At 36.6% G+C, this 21,204-nt stretch overlaps 1 protein-coding gene across 8 annotated transcripts in view; it reads right to left on the bottom strand.

Moving 5' to 3' along the window:
* Positions 1-21,204, bottom strand: part of NCKAP5 (NCK associated protein 5) — a 967,526-nt gene that overhangs the window by 416,034 nt on the left and 530,288 nt on the right. For all 8 annotated transcript variants that reach the window (XM_088794122.1, XM_088794125.1, XM_088794123.1 and 5 more), the window contains one exon: positions 12,011-12,144. In XM_088794122.1, coding sequence (XP_088650248.1) covers positions 12,011-12,144 — 134 coding nt within the window. The remainder of the gene's footprint in view (positions 1-12,010; positions 12,145-21,204) is intronic.

Consider the following 21,204-nt stretch of genomic DNA (forward strand, 5'->3'; position numbering starts at 1 on the left):
ACATTTTTGACTGGTAAGAGCCTTTTCAAATTGGATCATGAGTACTTTTACTAACAGTCTCAGAATAACAATCCAACACTAGCTCCAAAAATATGATTACTGAAAACAATTATATTTTTGTGTGTGTTTCTTTTTTTTTCCAGATAATTGAATTTATTTTTTCCATTATGTATTTATTTGACACATAACATTGTCTGAGTTTTAGGTGTACAACATAATGCATGTTTCTTTTTGTCCTTAATATATCCAGCTACAAATGTATAAATGTCTATGTGTTGAAATACTCCAAATAATTTTTCTCTGTGTACTTTTGTCATCAACTAAATTTACAGGTAGATGTATTTGCTTTGTTGCACTTTCGTTTTTTACTTTCCTCTACCTGCTTTTTCCTCTTCCTTCTGGTGATTTGATGATTATATTTATATGAGAAAAAGAAGAAATATTCATTGAAATATTAAAAACAAGGAGGAAGCCTAGATGAGTATATTTTGAGAAGTACTATAGAGGAAAGAATGTTGGACTCCACAAATGACCACTTTTATACCTAACATTTACTTCAAATTTTACTAAAGATGAATTTCTTAAATTGTTAAAGGTTCATTGATCAAGTGATTCTGGAAAATGGCACAATAATATTGTAACTTAATTATTACCAGGTTTTATAAGTTATAGATTGAGTTGGCTTGAAAATATATGCCTAAAACAATGTTTTGTGTCTTATGCAACATTTTTCAGCCATGTAGAACATATCTGAAGCAATGGATACACATAGGTTCTCAAAAACATTGGAAGAAAAATTCATTACGTATCCAAAACACTGACTATATTTACTTGTGTCAAAGATAAAGATTGCATTGAAGCAAATACTGAATTTTTGACATGCTTAACATCTATTATATTTTGTAGTGTACAGTAAAAAGAGAATATATCTTAAGGGACAGACAGACCTAAGTTGAATCCTGACTCAGCTCTTTAGTGGCTGTGACCTTTTGCAAATTATTTAACCTCTCTGGGTCTTATTTTCCTTATCAATAAAATATGGATACAATACTCTATCACAGGATTGTAAGCAATGAGATTACATGTTTAAAGCATCCAAAAAAGCAACTAGTACAAGGTCAATATTCAATAAATATTAGCTCAGTTGTTCTCTTATGGTTAACAGAAACAGGAAAAGGTGTAATGGTTAAAAGCCACGCTGTCTGAGTTTAAATCCCAATTGTAATACATTCAAGTAAGACAATGGTAAGTTATTTAATCCATATGAGTCTCCGTTTCCTCATCTGTAAAAGAGAGATAATTTGAATATTTTCCATGGATGGTTGTTATAAAAATTAAATTGCATGCAGCATGATGGTTCCTCCATAAGGAAGGTACATTTTTGTGTTTTGTTTTACTGCTATCTCCCTGGTACCTAGAATAGTACCTGGCACATAGTAAGTTCTCCTTAAATATTAAGAAAAAAATGAGTAAATTAAACATATGCATGTCATATACCTTATGTTTAAAGGATCACTGTAGAAATTTCAATTGTGAAATTTTGCTGCTGTTCACACCTAAGAGTTCTCTCCTTGTGCATTTAGACTTAGTCCTTCATCTCCCCACGTTTTAGTAAGTAATGGATGATTACTGTCTTTGTAACCCCAAGGTCCTGGCCCTTCCTGAACTGGGCTTTAGGTGCATTGAGGCAGTAACTATAGCCTTACTACTCAATTCTTTACACAAGAGAGACTGCTTAGAATGTCTGGGTCGGCAGAATCTTGAAGCCATTCAAATCTATTACAAAGACCTGTAGGGTATTTCCCGATAACACAGCTTGTGCTTCGGTGATTGTTTCTGAAAAGGCAATAGACTCGTAAGCGTTATATGTGTCGTGCATATTGGAAGTATACTAAATATATTACTGCTTCATTGGAGACTCTCTTGACAATAATGCGAATTGCAGAGGGAATAGAAATCAATTCTCAAAGTGCTTCTGACATCAAAGGTGACCGCTGGGCTTCAGGAAAGGTTTCAAAGTAAGATTGACTTGCATGATTGAGATATTCACAACATCAACTCTGCAAAGGTAGGCCAGGCATTCTTTCACTACCCAAGATGCAAGGGAAGGATGAAATCCTGATTCAAATGGCGAGTGTGCTTAGATAAGAGCCTTAGAGGAACCGCGCTCCAGAAACACACAGCTGTTAGCATCCTACTGCGAATACTCATACCTGTAGGCCTTTGTTTTCTGTTCTCTGAACCTAAAATGTTCTTCCTTCAGTTCCCTTTTAAATCCTCACCTACACATAGCTGCAATGCTCACTTCAAAGGAATCCCTTTCTTGCTTGCAAAGATTTTCTTAGGTAATTTTTTTTCTTCCTTTCTTGCAGATAAGATTTGATTTTGTCTGTTAGTTTTTTTTTTTTTTGTTTGTTTGTTTTTTTTCAGTGTGACTCCATTTTTACCTTTACCGTAAGATCCTTATGGACAAGGTACGTGATTTCCTTCTTTTGTACCCCCCACCTTGCCTAGCACAGAGTCAAAGCAATTTTGTCATTTTTTAAAAAACAATTGCCATACTAATTCTAATAATGCCTGCAAATCTTACTCTTAACGCAACAATACTATCTGAATTTAAAAATATTTAATTGAATAAATTTAAAATTAATCAGAAATCTGAAAATTATTTAGGTAAATATGATGCACCGAGATGGCCAAAAGCCACCCACAGTGAGGGCTTAGTAAATGGTAGCTTAGAACAGCAACAAGGCCCATTGGAAATACTACTTTATTCATTTATTACAATCTTTACTGAGCACCCACTATATATCAGCCTAGAACTATAAGACGTTTATAGTCTACCGGGGTGGGTGGAATACATCATATTGAGATCCAAAAATGCTAGCAAGGAAAAATAGAATTATGTGTTTAAAGTCTGTGCAGTAATTAAGTGAGGAAAGTAGGATGTTCAAAAGGGATCAGGAGAAGGTTAATCCGGAACTGGGTTTTATGAGCTAAATACATAATGTCCAAGCCAACTGCAAAGAAGAAATTTGAGTCATCCTAGCTAAATTCAGTAACTATGTAGTCCATGTATTAAATGTAATTGTAATTTCATGGAAGTCTAGATGTCTGCAAACACTAATTTAATCATTAGCCCAGCTGGTTTGAAAATGCAGTACCAAAATATGCTAAGAAAGTATACCATAAAAGTAGCACTAAAGATACAATGACTGGACCCTCTCTATGAATTTTGAAATGAGAAAATGGTATTTACCAAACTTTCCATTTAATTTGATATGATTGTGTTTATCCCTCTGGCCCAAGTTTTTCTTGGTTACAGTCTCAGTCAGGTGGTGATGATCGAGTTTAAGAAACACCATCAGCGGCAGAAAATGTGAAGTACGATCAAGGCTCAAATCTGTATGAAATATATTTGCTTCCAGTATCACTTGAAACGTCACTTTCTATCATGGATCACGAACTACAAAATGAATAAATGAGAGACTAGAAGGAATAGTTGACCAGAAGTCAAGAGTCCTGGGTTCTATATGATTGGGGTCTATCTAGCCATGTGATCAAAAACAAGTTACTTCATTTTTTTTAGATTTCAATATTGTATTTAGTTAAATTACTATATGCCCCGCCCACTATTTATAAGGTTATAGTGAGAACTGAATGAAATAATGTAGGGAATGGTTTTGGAAACATCGAAAAATAAAAGAGGTGTTAAATATAGTCATTTTTGTGGCCATGTTAATATCAATATTAATAAAAATGCTCATTATAAAACCTAACAGCTTGAAGTGTTATCGGAGCTAATTATGTAAAAAGAAACTCATGTCTGTATTTTGAGAAAATGCATTCTGTCACTTGCTGCGGCTACAAGCAATAGGTGAAAACTTTTGGTCAGGAGAAATGTGAAAAGAATTCTGAAACACAATTTAATAAAAACTACAACACCTTTCTTTTGTCAAAATCCCATAGCTTCAGTATAGCTAATTCCCTACTTTGTTCTGCAGAAACATTCTTGAAAGCTGGAGGCTGTTTGTTAGTAACAGATGTAGACATTTATAACAAGGACCATCTTAACTGAATTATTTCCACAAATTAAACAAAGGAGCCCAAAGAACAGATCCGGGTGTTTACAATCAGCACTCAAGAGATATATTCTGCAGGAACACCATTCATTAAATGCACTGCTTATAAACCAAAAAGGTAATCAGAACAAACGTCCTCATTAGTGAGACTGCTTCCATAGACAGACTGGTATAAATGTTATCTGAGGGTCATAAAATACTCTCTGAAAGTAAACTTCATCCTAAGGGAAGTAAACTTTCAACGCACCAAATTCCATTTAGTGCCCTGCAGGCAGGAATTCTGCAAAGGATATTCTAAAACAGTCAACTCATCTTTTATAGGTGAGAACTCCATCACAGAAGCCCAGGAATAGGAAATCGGATCTTTATCCTCCCAGGCCATCATGGTTTAAAACTCTAAGAATGATGACTATTATCAAAAATTTAAAGATCCCCAGAAATGGTCATACTATAGCCTCCCTTGGAAGCAACTTTTTATCATAAACATACTATCTTTAAAATTCATCCATATGATTAAGTCTTTCAGAATAAAATGCTGGCTGGATCTTTCTATTTTGGTGAAAATCTTTCTCTCTTTCTTTCCTTCCTTCCTTCCTTCCTTCCTTCCTTCCTTCCTTCCTTCCTTCCTTCCTTCCTTCCTTTCATCAACAAACAAATATTTATTGACTGCCTGCCATAGCAAAGGTCATGGGTATGTGAGAAATGTTCTCTACCCCTTGGATAGTCTTACTATATGACTCAGTAATCCCTTTCCTAATTTCATGCCCCAAAGAACTGAAAACACACTAAGACCTGAGCATGAAAGTTGCATATTTATAGTAAGAACTTTATACTAATCAAAAACTGGAAGACACTCATCAGCAGTTGAATGGAAAAAAGAAATGGTGGTACTTCTATTCGATGGAATATTACTAGGCAATACTGATGCAGCAAAAGGATGGCTCTCAAAAGACCAGCTAAAAGTGAAAAAAGCCAGACACAAAAAAGTTAAATACTTCAATTACAAGGCTTTCTGGAAAAAAGAAAAACCATAGGGAGAGGAATCAGATCAGTCCTTGCCAGGGGCTGAAGGCATGGAGAGGGAACCAACAACAAGGGCACTAAGGGAATTTTTCAGGGGCATGAGATATTCTATTTCTTGATTGCAGTGATGATTACATGATGATATATGCTTGTAAAAACTAATCAAAGTATACACCTAAAAATGGATTTTCTGTAAACCTGACCAAATAAGTATTCATTGTTGAGAGTAATAAAAAATTTAGTTTCTAATTAAGAACAAAACCATATTCTTCTATATTTTGCATTTATTTCTTAAAAGAAAAGGTATGTTGGAGTGGGGATAGTAACACACTGAGATTTATAATAAGTAATTGAAAAAATGTATAGAGGAGACACTAAATCACTGGTGTTTCTACTGATGGCTGTTTCTTCAGAGAAATCATTTAGAAGTGAAAACAATTCTGGTTGTCATAAAGTTCTCTCTCTTCAGGCTTTTTCCCAAACCAGTTCAAATAAATCCTAAAGCAGACAACATCAGAGCCACGCGCAATAACCATTATGTCTACTGCAGAGGATCTTAGCTTCCTCTGGCCAGTCAAGTTCCTCAATATTCCATTGTGGCTGTTCTCAACAGAAATATTTCATCCCGGCTTGGCAGTTTTCTAATCTCAACCTCTCCAGAGTCAGGTAACCAACATAGTCCCGATGAAAGCCCAGTCCCACAGAGCTTCACTGCGATGACAACGTGACGAGTAAGTGCTCAACACAAAAGCCTGGTTGTGAGAACTCCAGGAAAGCCTGGTTATGTTACAACTTCACCCAATACATGCATTTCAGTTCAAATACACTGTCTTTCAAAAAGCATTAAAAGCACTGCAAAACTATAATGCAATGCCACTTCCTCATTTTACAAATGAGCACATTGAGATCCAGAAAGGTCAAATTGCTTAACCGAAGTTATTAAGCTAGGTGAAGTGGGACTAGAACCAGGTTCTAGAAAACCTATTTAACAGTAAAGTGCTCTTTGAAATGAAATTGGAAGTATGTGCTGTGTTGATATTTTTTTCTCGACCAGGGAAGTATAATAGGCAATACGATGTTTATGTTGTCTGCTCAACAACAGAGAGCTCTATTAAGAATTTAAGAAGAAACTGTGACAGTGTCATCATGTCTCACACAGAAACAGAAATACAAAGAAATAAAGGAGTGTTCAGCATTGAGTTAATAGTTGTTCAGGGAGCTGAAAATGGCCTTCGTTTTTTCCCTTCTCTATATAGTTGGTTTTAACTTCCCTCTGCTTTGCTCAAGAGAGAGCTTACACGCTAGATCACTAAGATATAAACTTCTGACATCAATCTATGCTCCATATTATGTTAACCAGGCAGTTTAAAAGATGCCATTTAAAATCTTTTCTTTCATCTGTTGTAATTTGAAGAAAATGTATCATTGAACCAATGTCACTTTGCCATTTTAAATTTTTGGTAGATTTACTCAGAGGAGCAGAAGAGAGGCCTCCATTTCTATGAAGTCTCAGCCAGAAATACTGCTGATAGTGTGGAAATAGCAACTCCAAATCAATAGAAAATCGCCCTCTGTATTCATCAGGAAGAACGAGGCACTTAGGAGAGCTGGCCTTGGTGATGGGTTAAGGTTGAAGAACGGTCCAAGGTGGGAACAGAAGCAGAAGAAGAGCAGGAGAGCTCCGTGCTGTTGATTGTCCAAAGGTCAATTGGCAGCTTTTCTTGTTATGCTTTACTCCTTCTAAAGATGTACAGAAAATGTTCTTTTAATGTACCAGACAGATACAGAGGCAGAAGGGAATACGTGGGTAGAACATTTAAGGGCATATTATCCTCTTCAACACACACTTCTATGCCAGGTGCCTACCACTTCCAAATAGGCAGCTGAAAATGAACCCTAGGATTCCATAAAGTCTCTGAGAGCTGTTGATGTAAACAGCACCCAGTGAGCAAGCTAAGCCGTCAAACTATCTCCATTTCTGTCTCCTTGAAATTCAGCATACAGCTGACTGCATTTACGCATAGCAATCAACTGTGATAGGAGAAATCCTCCTCGTTACAGTAAGCAAAGACACAGCTTCAAGGCAGGGAAACAGTGCAGGGAGAGAAGGTCAAAACAGGTGCAGAGAAATCCTGTTGGTAAAGAGTGAAAGTATGGGCTTCATGTGGGTGATTTTGAACTATCCAGGTCAATTATGGAGAACAAAGCTTAATTGTTCCCTTTACTTAAATTTGCACTGCATGGCGTAAACACACACACACACACACACACACACACACACACACACACACGCACACCTGAAACGTGTGGAACATTTCAAGGCGTAAAGAAACACTGATTCCTGATGGTGCTTTGGGTATGATGTGGTTTGCTCACTGTCAATAGTTCACAGAACATGTCTGTCTGCTTGTGGGTCCACCAGGTTGATTCTAATTTAAAGCTTCAAACATATTGCCACATAGAGCTGTCACATAATAAACACAGATATTATTATGGCTAGTATCACTACACAATTATTGATTTCATCAGGCTTGATTTATGATAAAATGCCCATTACAAATATGAAATCTGGTTGTCCTAATTTTGGACAAAATTTCCCTTCGTTTATAGCTAAGCTATAAACGTGTTGTTTTGTTCATATATGTGCATAAAGGCTTCTCTATCTGGGTTGCATATGTTTTGAGGACACATCCTGTGTTCTGTCTTACGGTACACACTATAGAAGTGGTGATTGTCTGATAAGAACAGCAGCTTTCGGTAAAAATCTACATATTGATTAGACTGTTTCCAAAGAAACTGACTACAATACATGTGCAAATCATGCATGGTTTGCATGAAATCAGTATTCTGTAGAGTTGTTTATTTCTTCGCATCTCTGTTTTTTAAAAGAAAAAAACACTCATTGTTACTCCACCTCTAAGTACCCCACCTCACTGGAGACAGTATTCCTGCAAGTGCTTCTCCAGGTGACTCTAGCTGATGCACAAACACTTCCTTCACTCAAGGTAGACTGGTGAGGCTGGGGGTTCAAACACCAATCGTTTTTACATACCATGTTTCCCCAAAAATAAGACCGAGCCGGACAATCAGCTCTAATGCATCTTTTGGAGCAAAAATTAATATAAGACCCGGTCTCATTTTACTATAAGACTAGGTATAATATAATATAATATAATATAATATAATATAATATAATATAATACCTGGTCGTATATTAATTTTTGCTCCAAAAGACACATTAGAGCTGATTGTCCAGCACGGTCTCATTTTCAGGGAAACACGGTAGGAGGGAAAGCAGTGCCACAACACCAGTCACATCATTAACCTCGGCTTGCTGCACAACCACAATTCAAACAGTTAAAGGGATGGTGGAGACAGTTGGAATTATAGGGGATCACAAAACTAACCCCCTAGAAAATATGCCCAGCCATGTATATCACACAGACAATGGGTTAAACAAGCATTAGGACATCTAGAAAACATCTTTGATATATATCAACAAATAATAAGACGAAGAAGGGGCAGCCCTATGGATACTACCATCTGCCTATTAAGTATCACCTTATTGAAATGCTCCATCTATGGAGAAGGCTTAATTAGAAAGTATCTTTTTCTTCTCTGTATTTACATTAAAGAATGTAAATGGTCTCGATAAAGTTGGTGATGGCTGCCTGAATCACCTTCAGTACAAGCAATTTCTGATTTATGAGCTTAGAGCTGATTATGTAATCTCTGCTCCATCTTTTTTTTTTTTTTTTTAATTGCCCAAATTTTGGACCACTGCTGATCAGTATACCATAATCAAAGGTCAAGAGGGAGTAAGAGATTATGGATGAAGGTTTGGTGGTGACATAAAAGAGATCTACTCATTCAAACATGTTTATAGATTTGTACCACCTAAGTGATCTCATTACTTGGTACCACAGATAAACACAAGTGTTTGAGTTTGATGCCTTCAAGCCACCAGACCCATCGCTTAGCTGAAATTGCATAAAATCAGGCCTTTGACTAATTTTCCTGAATTGTTTATTCTGACACCTGAACTCTAACACTCTAATTCACACAGACACACACACACACCTATTGCCCCAACTTCTTAATTACTCACTTCCCCTCTAATACCTCACCTTATCCCCGAATCTGAGACTCAGAATTTCCTTAACTACCGTTTAGATATTCCCATGGCTACAATGCTATCAGATATACCAGGCATATACTTCACACAACTCAGCCCAGCCTTCAGGATCTCATGCCTCTATGCCCCCGGTTTATAAAAGACATATTAGAAAGATACAACACATATCTGTTTAGATGTCCCCATGAACTTGCAGTATAGAGCTTGACTTGAAAAACTTGAACACTGGAGTTCTTCTTATTTTCCTTGCTATCACTTAGACATGAACCCATCATTCCTAATTCATGTAGTATGAAATTCAGAAGCTGCTTAACTTTGTAGATAGAAGTGACATAGCAGAAGTGGTACCACCTCTAAGAATTAATCCTAAATTGCCCCATCGTGGACCATAGTCTGTTATATCCTTCAATGCCACCTATAAAGGGGCCTTTGTGATGCATTCTATTATGAATTTAGGACCAGAAATTTCTCTTTAAAGAGTAGTAGCCTTTGCCTATGAGATAAGAGTTACATACCCTCTTGTGTATTCCTTTTTATCTTGTCTGCCAGGAATCTTAAAGCTAAATTAAATGCTCATTCTCAGAAAATACTTTGGGCTCTGTAAGTATGATTCCTTGTGACATTCCCCTTTCAGGGTCTCTATTTTCTGTTTTTATTTTATCAGCCTTATTGTACAACTATCTTTTATTGTGAGCCTTTTCACAGCCTTTGAAAATGTGAGTTATTGGCATTATTTTTAAAAGTAACTTCATCCCATGAAAAATACTCAAAAAAAGTCCACATCTCAGATGTTATCATGTATAAAATAAACTCATTAACTCAGAAAAAAAGGAGGAAATTGAGGATATACATTTTTAATTCAATACAATAATTTAGATTATAGAAATTATTTATATGAGCATTTAGATGCTGACCCTGTCCAAAGTAATGCACTACAGGCATGTTCTGATAATTTTACAAGACTTAATATTATAATAAGATTGTTTAAATAAGCATAATTAGAAATAGCTTGTAAATCAAAGTTTAAAATGTGAAAGGCAATCAGAAATGGTTTAGCAGGTCGAGTTAAATTATTGTGTAATTATCTCTGTTATATGTGCTTTCCCCCCATCGTTTGCTCATTTACGTTAGTTGTCTGGTTGTAATTGGATTTGAACTTTTCAGTTTCAATGAAGCTTTACATAAGAAAATTTATTATACTGGGGGGAAAAAATCTGCACAGAAGCAGTATGTAAAACCAACCACTGTTTGTTTTACATATAATTATCTTCTCTTTCAGCCTGGGATGTGGACTGGCTCTTGTGCAGCTCAAATCTGTATGGGATTGCCACTTGATTTACAGCAGATGACCTAGCGTCATATAAAAATAACTTACTGTATGATGTGCCTCATGCCCTGTAAATCAATGGTTTGAATACAGAGACATCTTAATTAGTGCCAGGGTAGCAAGATCGGCCTCCTCCTTTCCTATAGCATTAAAACGGCAAGTATTACAAAGCAGTGCTTGTTTTAAAGTTGCTTCGGAGTGGGGCTCTATTACGTCAAGTTGGGAGTTATAAAGTGAGAGTTGCCATCAAACTGAGTGAAAAATCAAGCACAAGGTTGTATAAGTAATAGCCTGTGAGGGGTGGGACATGCATTTGTTAAAATATTGATCAGTGCATTTCTGTATTATCATGGGCTTGAAGAGTTGAACAGGGTGTTAAATTATGACTCTGAACACAGAGGAGTCATCCATCCTTCCTACCCTGTTCCTTCAAGAAGCCTCTAAATCAATGTAGCACACATTTATGGTATTAGACACAATGAGGTAAATTACTTGGAGGCTCAACTGGGGTCTCGCCCCACAACACACCTGAAAATTAAGAATCATTATAAAAGCCTCATAATGAGGAAGCTATATTATCCATCACTGATCATATCCGAATCCCAATGGTAAATCAAAGATAAGATGCACATAGTTTGATCTTGAAAATTTAAGGGCAGCATCTCCCAGGCTTCTGCCTGGGAGAACTTCTGGGGGGAGAAAACACAAAAACTATTTTCCTGAGTTTGCAAATGGTGAAGTGAAATATAGAAATGCAAGTACACTGTCCCTCACAGGGTACCATGTTTGGTCCCAGGACTGCAATTGCACAAGTTACTGTTTTCAGTTCCAAGGAACTGAATAGATTTTAAATAACAAGCTGAACCTTCACCTAGTCCTGTATTAACTACAATTGAAAACGGAAAGATTCTGACTGAGCTGGAATGGAATCTAAGAAGAGCTACTTTTTCAGAATCTTCTCAAATTCAAGTTGTATCTTTTTAAAGGAAAGAGGCTCATCGATTTTTTTTTTTTTTTAACTACTCTTAAATGTTTCCTCTAAGTGATGAGTAATAGCTTACTGGATAATTAGATATACTCTCTTTCTACCTTAAAATAGGATTAGATGACCTGACCAGTGAAATTTCATCCTCCTGGCTAGCCTTTCACAGGACATACCAATGAGCCACAAATTCACTGCATCTTGCTGTAAGACCTGTTGGAAAGCCATCCGGGAAAAAAAGACAACCAGGTTCAATAAATCCAAGACTACGTGAGGTATGAATGAACAGTTTCAGAAAATTGGTTCAAATGCAATAATACCTTGGCCAGAAGACAAGGTCTAAACCGTTTGGGGAATTAGCTAGTCAGATGTAACAGAATCTTGCAGTGGAAATGCAAGCAAAGGTGTGATTGGTGCAGGGAGAGATGCACCTTCTGAAGAAGCCCAGTTCATTACAATACCTGGAGAACTGCTGCTGCAGGCCACGCATCTGAATTCTGTTGCGTTCGGACTCCAGTGTCACCTCCTGCAGCCGCTTCTCACTCTGAAGACGCAAGTGTCTCTCCTCTTCCAATTCATGTATCAGCTTCTCATGCTATAAAAGACACAAAGGAAATGATTTTTAAGAAGCTGCTTCTTAAATATTATGACAAAAATAATTAGTAATGGCTGTCGGTTACTAAGGGCTAAAATGGATTATATATATGTGTGTGTATATAATATATATATATATATATATATATATATATATTCCATATACACACACACACACACATAATATGTATTAATTTCATCCTTGTTACAACCCTATGAAGTAGGTTCTATCATTAATCTCTTATTATAGACAAGGAAACCAAGGATCAGAGACATCTAAGTAATTTATCATAAAAACCAGAAGGTAACAGGTTTTCAATCCTGGCTGATTTGACTCTAATGCTTAAATAATTTCCACTCAACCAGGTGGCTTCCTGTGCAGATATGAAGATCTATGACCCAATAAGACTATCACATACATAATAATTCAAGTAATAATGACTGAGATCATTAGTGCCTGTTCAGAATTATTTCATCTCTTCAATCTCTAGTATATGCTTTAAAGAGAAAATTACTGTTTTATAGAAGGGTCAAGAATTTCAAGTTAATTAGACTATAGAACTCATAAGAATAATGTTAAAGAATTCGTTTTTATTTTGTCCAGTTAGGTTTTCACAGGCAAAATTAAGCTAAACCACCCACTGTATTTATAATCCCAGAAAACTAGCGCATCTCACAAATCAGTGTCAGGGATTAAAAGAGGGATGAGATGACCCAAAATAAATGGTTCAGCAAAACTCATTCCTGGAACTGGTAAAAAGCACACAAGATTAGAGCCTCCTACTGAGACGGGTTAGCTTGCCTGTTGCTAGGTAGACAGGGAGGTCCCTGGTGGAATAAACAAAGACAGCCATATCCTAAAACTCCAGGTTTTGAAATCACTCCTTTGCTCCAGGATATAATATAACAACGCCTTGAGATTAATCATAAAATTCCTTTGGCCTGACAAATGGAGCAGATCTGATAGATAAGAGTGGGTTACTTTGCTAATTCCTTTAGGATGGGCAAGCAGAACAAACCTGGTAGACAAATTTTATTAGAAGGCACCAGTTCCCTTCTTCAAATAAGTTCCCTTCTTCAAACAGCTCCCCTTCCCCAAACAGACAAGGGAAGGTATAAAAGTAGGAGCTTTTGCCTCAGTCACGGGTCACCCCCATTCAGGACACCCTCCCGCTTGGGAGCTCTGACCCTTGGCTTTCAATAAATTATCCTCTTTTTAAAACTCTTTGCCTCTCCTGGGTCCGCGTTTCCATTCTTCGGGTCTCACAAAACACAATCCCGGCACTCACTCATTCACTCCAAAGTCCCCTACATCACCTGGGGACTCACAGAGACATATTCCTCCTTCACTATACTCCTGATATTACTAATTCAACCATGCTAATGTTTTTGCTTTTCTTTTGCTGTTGCTACTGTTTTTGTTGTTGTTCTTGTTGTTTTAGCATGTCATGCCGTTATAGTTATTGCTGTTACTAAATTAAGAACTTTGCATACAGGATATATAGTCTATGATGAAAACCAAAGACTCAATACCTGATTATGAGGAACCTAAATTCTTAAAGGGAAAGAAGAGAAGCCGAGACCTCAGTTTCCAAATACGTTAAACACTATGACTCTACCATGCTTTACCCAGGATGAAATAGGATCCATTACACAGGGCATATTTACAGGAAGTGATAGCAAAGATAGATTTTCTCCAGCTCTAATTCATGTGGGAAAAGTTCTCCTGAAGACCATGAAGGAAACATTAGATCATAATCTGGAAATGAATCAAGGTCATCTGAAAATACTCACATACCACGCTGCCTCTGTACCTTTCACCATGCTCTTCCTTCTGCTTTGAAAGCTCTCTGCAGTCTCTCTATTCAAAGCCTAAGGTTCCTTCCAGGCTCAGCTTTCAACCATCTGCTCTAGATTGTTTCCCTTATCACTTCCTTGTTATTTCCCTGCCTTGAGTTTCATCAGCACCTACTATCTTTATACCCTGCAGGTCCTTACTTACTATTTTCTGTTATTATTTTTCAAGTGCATTTATTATAATTCTCCAACTACATGAACACTTGCTTGAGATTCGGACTCTGTCTAATGTACATGTATATTTTGACAGCCTATTACCCAATGCACAGTACTACTGAAAATATATTTGCTTATTGATTATGAAGCTGGCCTTTTGCTAAGTCAGGGATGTAACTTCTATGTCCCTAATTATCCAATGGTCCATTTTTAACCTCCCAATCAGTTACTTCTATTGGAATCAGAAAACGAAAAGTCAAAATCAAATCTTTATTCTGTCACTCTCCAGTAGCTTTGGAAAGGAAGAAAAACATGGTTATGGGAGAGAAATATAGTAATTAAAGTTGCATCCCTGTAAAAATAGTTAAAATGGAAAGTTTTATATTTTACCACATAAAGATAAATTAAAATATAAACTCTTTACTTAGTTATTACTCATAATCAACAGCACTACTCTCTGTATAGACACAATGGATTAGAAGGAACTTGAATAAGTCATATTATCGAATTGGAAAGGCTGTGCTTTGATTTCAGAAACAGGCAATAAAAAATGGTGTACGTTACATTTTCAAATGCATATCCTATGAAGGGTGTGAAGTTTTACAGATAAAATGTCCCTTTCTTCAAAAGTAAAGAATGTTAACATAGATTCACTAATTTCTATATTAAAGAATCCCCAAAATCTAATAAGGAAGAAAGTTTTCCATATGTATAATCTTTCTGTTTACTTGATTAATGCCTTTTCAAATATAAATGATATCCTTACAACATAGAGAAAGTTTTAGGGAATTCTAAGACTAATAAAGACAAAAGTTGTTTACTAAAATTTGGTCTTTTCAAAAGGTATATATTTCCAAAACTATGGAAAAAAATTCTTATCTAAATTATAAAACATGGCTAAATGTAGCAAGAGAGTGTATCAAAGGACTGGCCAGATATTTTTCTTTTTATCTTTTTTTTTTTTTTGGGGGGGGGGCTAGCTGTATCCTGGGTGTAAACTGATTTATCCTCAAAGTAATTTTGATTTTCTCCCACAGGTTTGCTGTGTTTCTTTTACAGCAGGGAGATTGAAAGGGAGTCGAGAGAGAACGGTTGGGTGTTATTTATATGGTGCCATTAGGTACTGAAGAGCAGTAAGTAAAAGACAATATCACAGAAACCTGGGTTACTAAATTTCTGTGGCGACATCTCTAGGGCTGAATCTAAGAAGTGACATGAAAGACATGTTCCCGGGAAACTTTGCCAGCTATGTCTCTTCCTTCCCTTCAGAGACATGGGCTTCACTCTCATTCAAAAGGCAGGTTTGAATGCTCTTCTCAACAACAGGTGACTCCAAGTGGGTGCACTTTCCACCCTGTGTTCTTGTTCTGCTGCAATCTCTGACTCTGAAATAAGTCCTATGAGAAAAAATTTCAATTTGGAGAGCACATCACATTTTACAAAATGATCCCACTTTCAATGCTGTATCTAGTCCCTCAGAACAATTCAGCAAAGTCAGTTGTTAGCGACTCCATTTAAAGATAAAGAAAATGGAGTCAAGAGAGGGAAGGAGTTTGCCCAGGTCAGAAATGACAGCTCTGGGACCAGAATCAAGTTTCTTGGACCCCAAGTCCCCATTCTTTTCCCCCCTAATACAGTCAGTTCTGCTACAACACTTATCTTAAAAGTGCAAACTTATTCCAATGCAGTTGATATAGCAGGGGCAATTTGAGCATGACACAAATCTCACATTTGCATATGCCCAATTTCATTCACGAGAAACATGAAGCAAACACAGAAAACTACACCCGGGGGACCTAGTACAGAAATACACAAATCACACACATCTCTGAGCGACTGACCAGCACCCTCAGTCTACCACCCATGTTATGAGTGACTGCCATCCATAGCTGCTAGTACAACTTGCCAGTGGGCACTTCCAGAAGCCAACTACATGCCTTTTCAGGGTAAAGGGTCATATTTAGTGTATTATTCATGTATTTCATAGTCATTTAATACATGAAAACTTAGCTGCCATTTTTCGTAGGTTCCTATCTTTTTTTATGTGTCACTGACAAAGATTTTGAGTACCGTGTTCCAGTTCCACTTTTCCCACAAGCCCTGTGCTGTGATCTTCAGGAGCACATATGTCATGTTACAGCCGAGCTGAGTGCACACATCCACATGGATTTATTCATTCTCTCAGAACATAATTGTTTACTGAGCAGTTACTATGTGACAGGAACTAAACCAGAGAAGAAGACCAGCAATGAGCCAAATAAACTCAAAAAGACCAGCAATGGCTTCTGACGGCAGTAGACTTGCACACAACAGAGAAGGCAGGTACTAAGTAAACCATCACACAGGTAAATATATTAGAATACAATGATAGCTAATTAAGGGTTTGCTGAAAGATGACAGAAAGAGGAACTGATTTTGTTCGGTGGATTAGAGAAAGACTTCCCTGAGGAATTAATGTTTAAACTGAGATGTCTGTGATGTTTAGTAGGTACCAGCACTCTGGGCAGGGTGAGTAGTGAAGGGGAAGTCTTTAGTCACAGATGGGAAGAACAAAGAGAAAATTGTGCGCCGGGAGCCCGGTGAACAAGGGGTTGGGAGCGACATATGATAAAGGTGGACCAGTAAGACACAGAGCATGGGGGACCATGAAGGCCATATTAATGATGTGGGATTATATCCTTAATGAAATAATAACTCATTACCAAGGTCTAATCAAGTGAGTACTAGGATCTGATAAAGATTTTGCAAAGATTATCTGACTACTCTGTGGAGAAAGAACTGAATTAAGAAGCTAAATAACAGAATGGGAAAATAGTTCAATAGAGGATGGTGAATGCTACCAACTTATAGTTTAGACCCCACCGTTTGCTAGTCAAATGGTTTTGGACGAGCCACTTAACTTAAAACTTGACTATTTTTAGCTAGTTTTCTCTGTATATCAGGGTGAGTAAAATTGCCCAAGCCAATGTCATAGTATCACTGTGAGGAATGAGAAAAATAATGTATGGTAAAGCACTATAAAAGCTTGAAAGTTCCATAACAAAATAAGATATGGCTAATATATTATGGCTTATATTATCTAATATAGTTTAGCTACTTTTGATAAATTTATAAATACTTGAGTCTTTAATGATCGCTCCATGTTAAATAAATATTGTTGTTATAATTTCTTTAAAAAGCTCAAAATGTGTATGTGTTGTAACTGGATTAAACTCGAATAGTGAGGGGAAATTCATTTTAAAACATATTTTAATGTAAGAACTGAGAGACTAACTTAATCACAGATGCTATCTAAAATGTATATAACCCTGTGTTTAGACTTCCATAAGAGACATTATTTTTTTAATCCCACTACCTAGTATGATTTTAAACAGATGGCTTGCTCTGTGGTGCCAAAACTGCAGGGGTTAACATACAGATTTCAAATATAGAAAGTTAACGAATACCTCTACCCTAGATCTAACTATATTTAGCAATTCTACTTATATCAGTGGGTGATAACACTGGTAGTTTGTTATTCTGTATTCTGTAAAGTTTGTTACAGAATATTTGAAGAACTTGGAAAAAAGGAATCTTCTTTACTTGCGGTGGAAATTCTAGTGCCACCATGTATGGTCATGTTAAGTGAACTATCCACCATAACAGGAGAGGCACATCTCACACACTCCAAACACTCCATGTGAGCCCTGTTTAGTGACTGACATGAGGCATCAACTTATCTCAAAATATTCTCTGTTGACTCGATGCTTAAGAGATACATGACAATACGAAGTCGGACAATTAAGTTCACAACCTCATCCTACAAAAAGGGCTATGTACCTCATTGCTGAATATCACTATGGTCACCTTCAAAGTACTCCCCTTGGGAAGCTATGCACCGATGCCAGGGCCTGGTCCACCTTTCAAATCAATTCTGGAACTCTTTTTCTGGAATGGCCATCAGAGCTGTCATCGTATTACCCTTGATGTCCTGAATGTTGTCAAAATGCCTCCTTTCAATATTTCCTTTATCTTCAGGTAAAGGAAGAAGTCCCTGAGATCAGGTGAGTAGGGAGGGTGTTCCAATACAGTTATTTGTTTACTGTCTAAAAACTGCCTCACAGACAGTGCCATGTGAGCTGGTACATTGCGATGCAAGAGCCATCAACTATTGGCGAAAAGTTCAGGACGTCTAACTTTTTCATGCAGCCTTTTCATCACTTTCAAATAATAAATTTGGTTAACTGTTTGTCCAGTTGGTACAAATTCATAATGAATAATCCCTCTGATGTCAAAAAAGGTTAGCAGCATCGTTGCAACAAGTTTGTGCACTTAATTGTCAGACTTTATATACAGAAAACTCTATGTTTCTGTTTCAAAAGATTTCCTGAAATGTGTTCAAGTTATAATATTCGTACTGAATAATATTTTATGATCAAAGAATTATGGAGGGGGGATATTAACACCCTTGGATTAAAAACAAAGAATCTAAAAGGTAATGAGAAAAGAACAGAGCTCATTAGAGAAGGTCATAGGGATGAAATGGTATTTCTGGGTATTGATGAAAAAAAGTGAACTAATTAAAGAAATGTGGAATCTGACAAACAAGTTACATATAGTGCAATGGGGATTTTAAGTTAAAAAGATTGCTAGATAAGATAAGTACATTTGATTCAATGATACAGACATAAAGCATGTAATTAATACTCAATAATAAATTTAGAACTTCAAGATCTGCTTAGATTTGCTTATTAATTCATGTCCAGACAGTCACAGATATAGCCACATGCTTACTAATCAACATCCAATGTATGTTGAAACATTTTAAGATTACACAGAGTCCTAGAATAACCATTCTAATTCTCTTACTACCTATTGCAAATTGAAAATTAACAAGTGATTACTTTTCTTCAGAAGTCTGTAAATCAAACATATACCATCAACAAAATTAAACTGTTATGTTTTCATGAAAACTAGTTTTTAATGGAAAAATTCTGTATTAACCAATTCTATCAAGCCAATGTAAAATGGGTCAAAATTAAGCATTCGTTGTTACAACTAACTGCAGCCACATTTTTGTTTTTTACATAAATTGGAATATATTTTCCCCATAAGGCTCCCTGAATTCAATATCCCCATTAGTTATGAAAGATCCAGTTATCCTAGAAGCAGAGAAACAGATAAGGAACTTAAGAATTGATTTTTTTAAAGCCTGTAGTGTTGGCTGTAATAGAAGAATCAGAATCCGATTTTGAGATTCTAGGATAGGAACTGCCCAATATACATCCGCAGTGCTGATAACATTGCCAAAGACAGACAAAGCTTTTATTCTAAGGAAAAAAAGAAAGAAAGAAGCTTGGTTTAAAAAAAAAAAAAAAGTGCAAGAGGAAAGGTGAGTGAGGAGACGGTGGGGGAGGGGGAAGAAATTTCAAGGGTAAAGAAGACAGATGGGCACTTACGAGGATCTTAAAAATGTCCTCGATATTAGACTGCTAGACAGGAACTCAACAAGAGAAGTGTCCCAGGTGAATCACTCCATACGATTACATTTTGTTAGGCAAAAATCATGTGTATGTGTATTACTTAGCAAAATTATATAGACGTGAACCTTATAGGAGGAGTATTTTCAAAGTAGGTTGTGCAGAAAACATGATAAAATGAAGATTTGGCATGTCAAGACTCATATGGACTACAAAGTTATGTTGGAACAAATTATAACAAAAGATGATATCCTTCAAGAAAGAAAATTAAGTGTTTTATGCGTATAGTCAGTAAACTGTTATTTTCAACTAGGGCTACAAATGAAGAATAAAATAGTAATACTGCATTAACAATATAAAGTAATGCTGTTTTGATTTATATTGTCATACAGCTGGAAAAAAAGGACAGAAAGTTATACATTGATTCACTTCCCACATTTTTCATCACTTTGAGTGTCATGATTTTCACCGTCATGATTCCTATGGTGGAGAAAGCATGAGGCTAGTAGTCTGCATTATTATCGTTTTGGTTCTCCCATTAACTAGCTACGCAACTTTGGGAAATGCAATTACCCTCTTTGGCCCTCTTTCTAAAATCCTAAGCTTCCTTTCAACTCTCACATTTCATGCATTCATGAAACTAACCACAACCACAGTGATGGGTTTAGAAGACATCACTCCCAAATATGGCACCTTGGAATATTCAATACCTTAAGGTGAAGGAGATTGAGAAAACACAAAAGCAGGAAATTCTCTCTGACCTCCCATACCCCTTGGCCCTTCTTCCCTGAAGCAGGTCATATAACCCTCATGTGAGAGATGCCCTCTCTATACCCAGGAGAAAGGAAGACATTCTGATCACCAGAGCAGAGAATTTGGGGCTGAGATATGTATACAAACAAACCTTGTTAAACTAATCTTTGCCACCTGCTACCCCTAACCCAAACCCCTCTGTCTTGTCTATTCTTCACAAATGGATTGTTTCTTTGTCTAAAATGTATAAAAGCTTTCTGCTCTGGTCACTTCTTCTGGTCTTCATTCTCTTGTGAAGGCTGTGTACATGTGAAAATTTAATAAAATTTGTATGCTTTTCTCCTGTGAATCTTATATCAGTGTAATTCTTAGGACCAATCAGAAGCCTCAAGTGGATAGAGGGGAATTTTTCCTCCCCTGCAACAGCAAGAAAAACATAATTACTAATGATTTGACAAGTAAAATGAGATATAACATCTATAATTTGTGTGCAGGATGTACAGATATTGGTGTTAGTCATTGTATGGATTTCATTTGATAATGACCAAGGTAACTGGCATCCTTGTATGGATAATTAGGTGGGTGAAGCTGCAGGTTTAAGAGACTGAGAGCAAGATTTTCTTTGCTAGTGTAAAATAGCCAAGGCAGTGTTAAAATGGTAACACTGAGCATTACACAACCGGGAAGAGAGGTAGTGAAACATAGACCCCAGAGGCATTGGTTTTAATTTGGTTCCCAAATAACTGTAGGTCTCAGTAGATGTTGATAGAATGACAGAATCTAAATGATGTCTGAGCAAGATAATTCTTCCTTAGGGTGGATTCCAGAAGTGAAAG

Source organism: Rhinolophus sinicus, chromosome 17, assembly GCF_057876585.1.
Source record: "Rhinolophus sinicus isolate RSI-liver-muscle chromosome 17, RSI-T2T, whole genome shotgun sequence".
Lineage (NCBI taxonomy): Eukaryota > Metazoa > Chordata > Mammalia > Chiroptera > Rhinolophidae > Rhinolophus > Rhinolophus sinicus.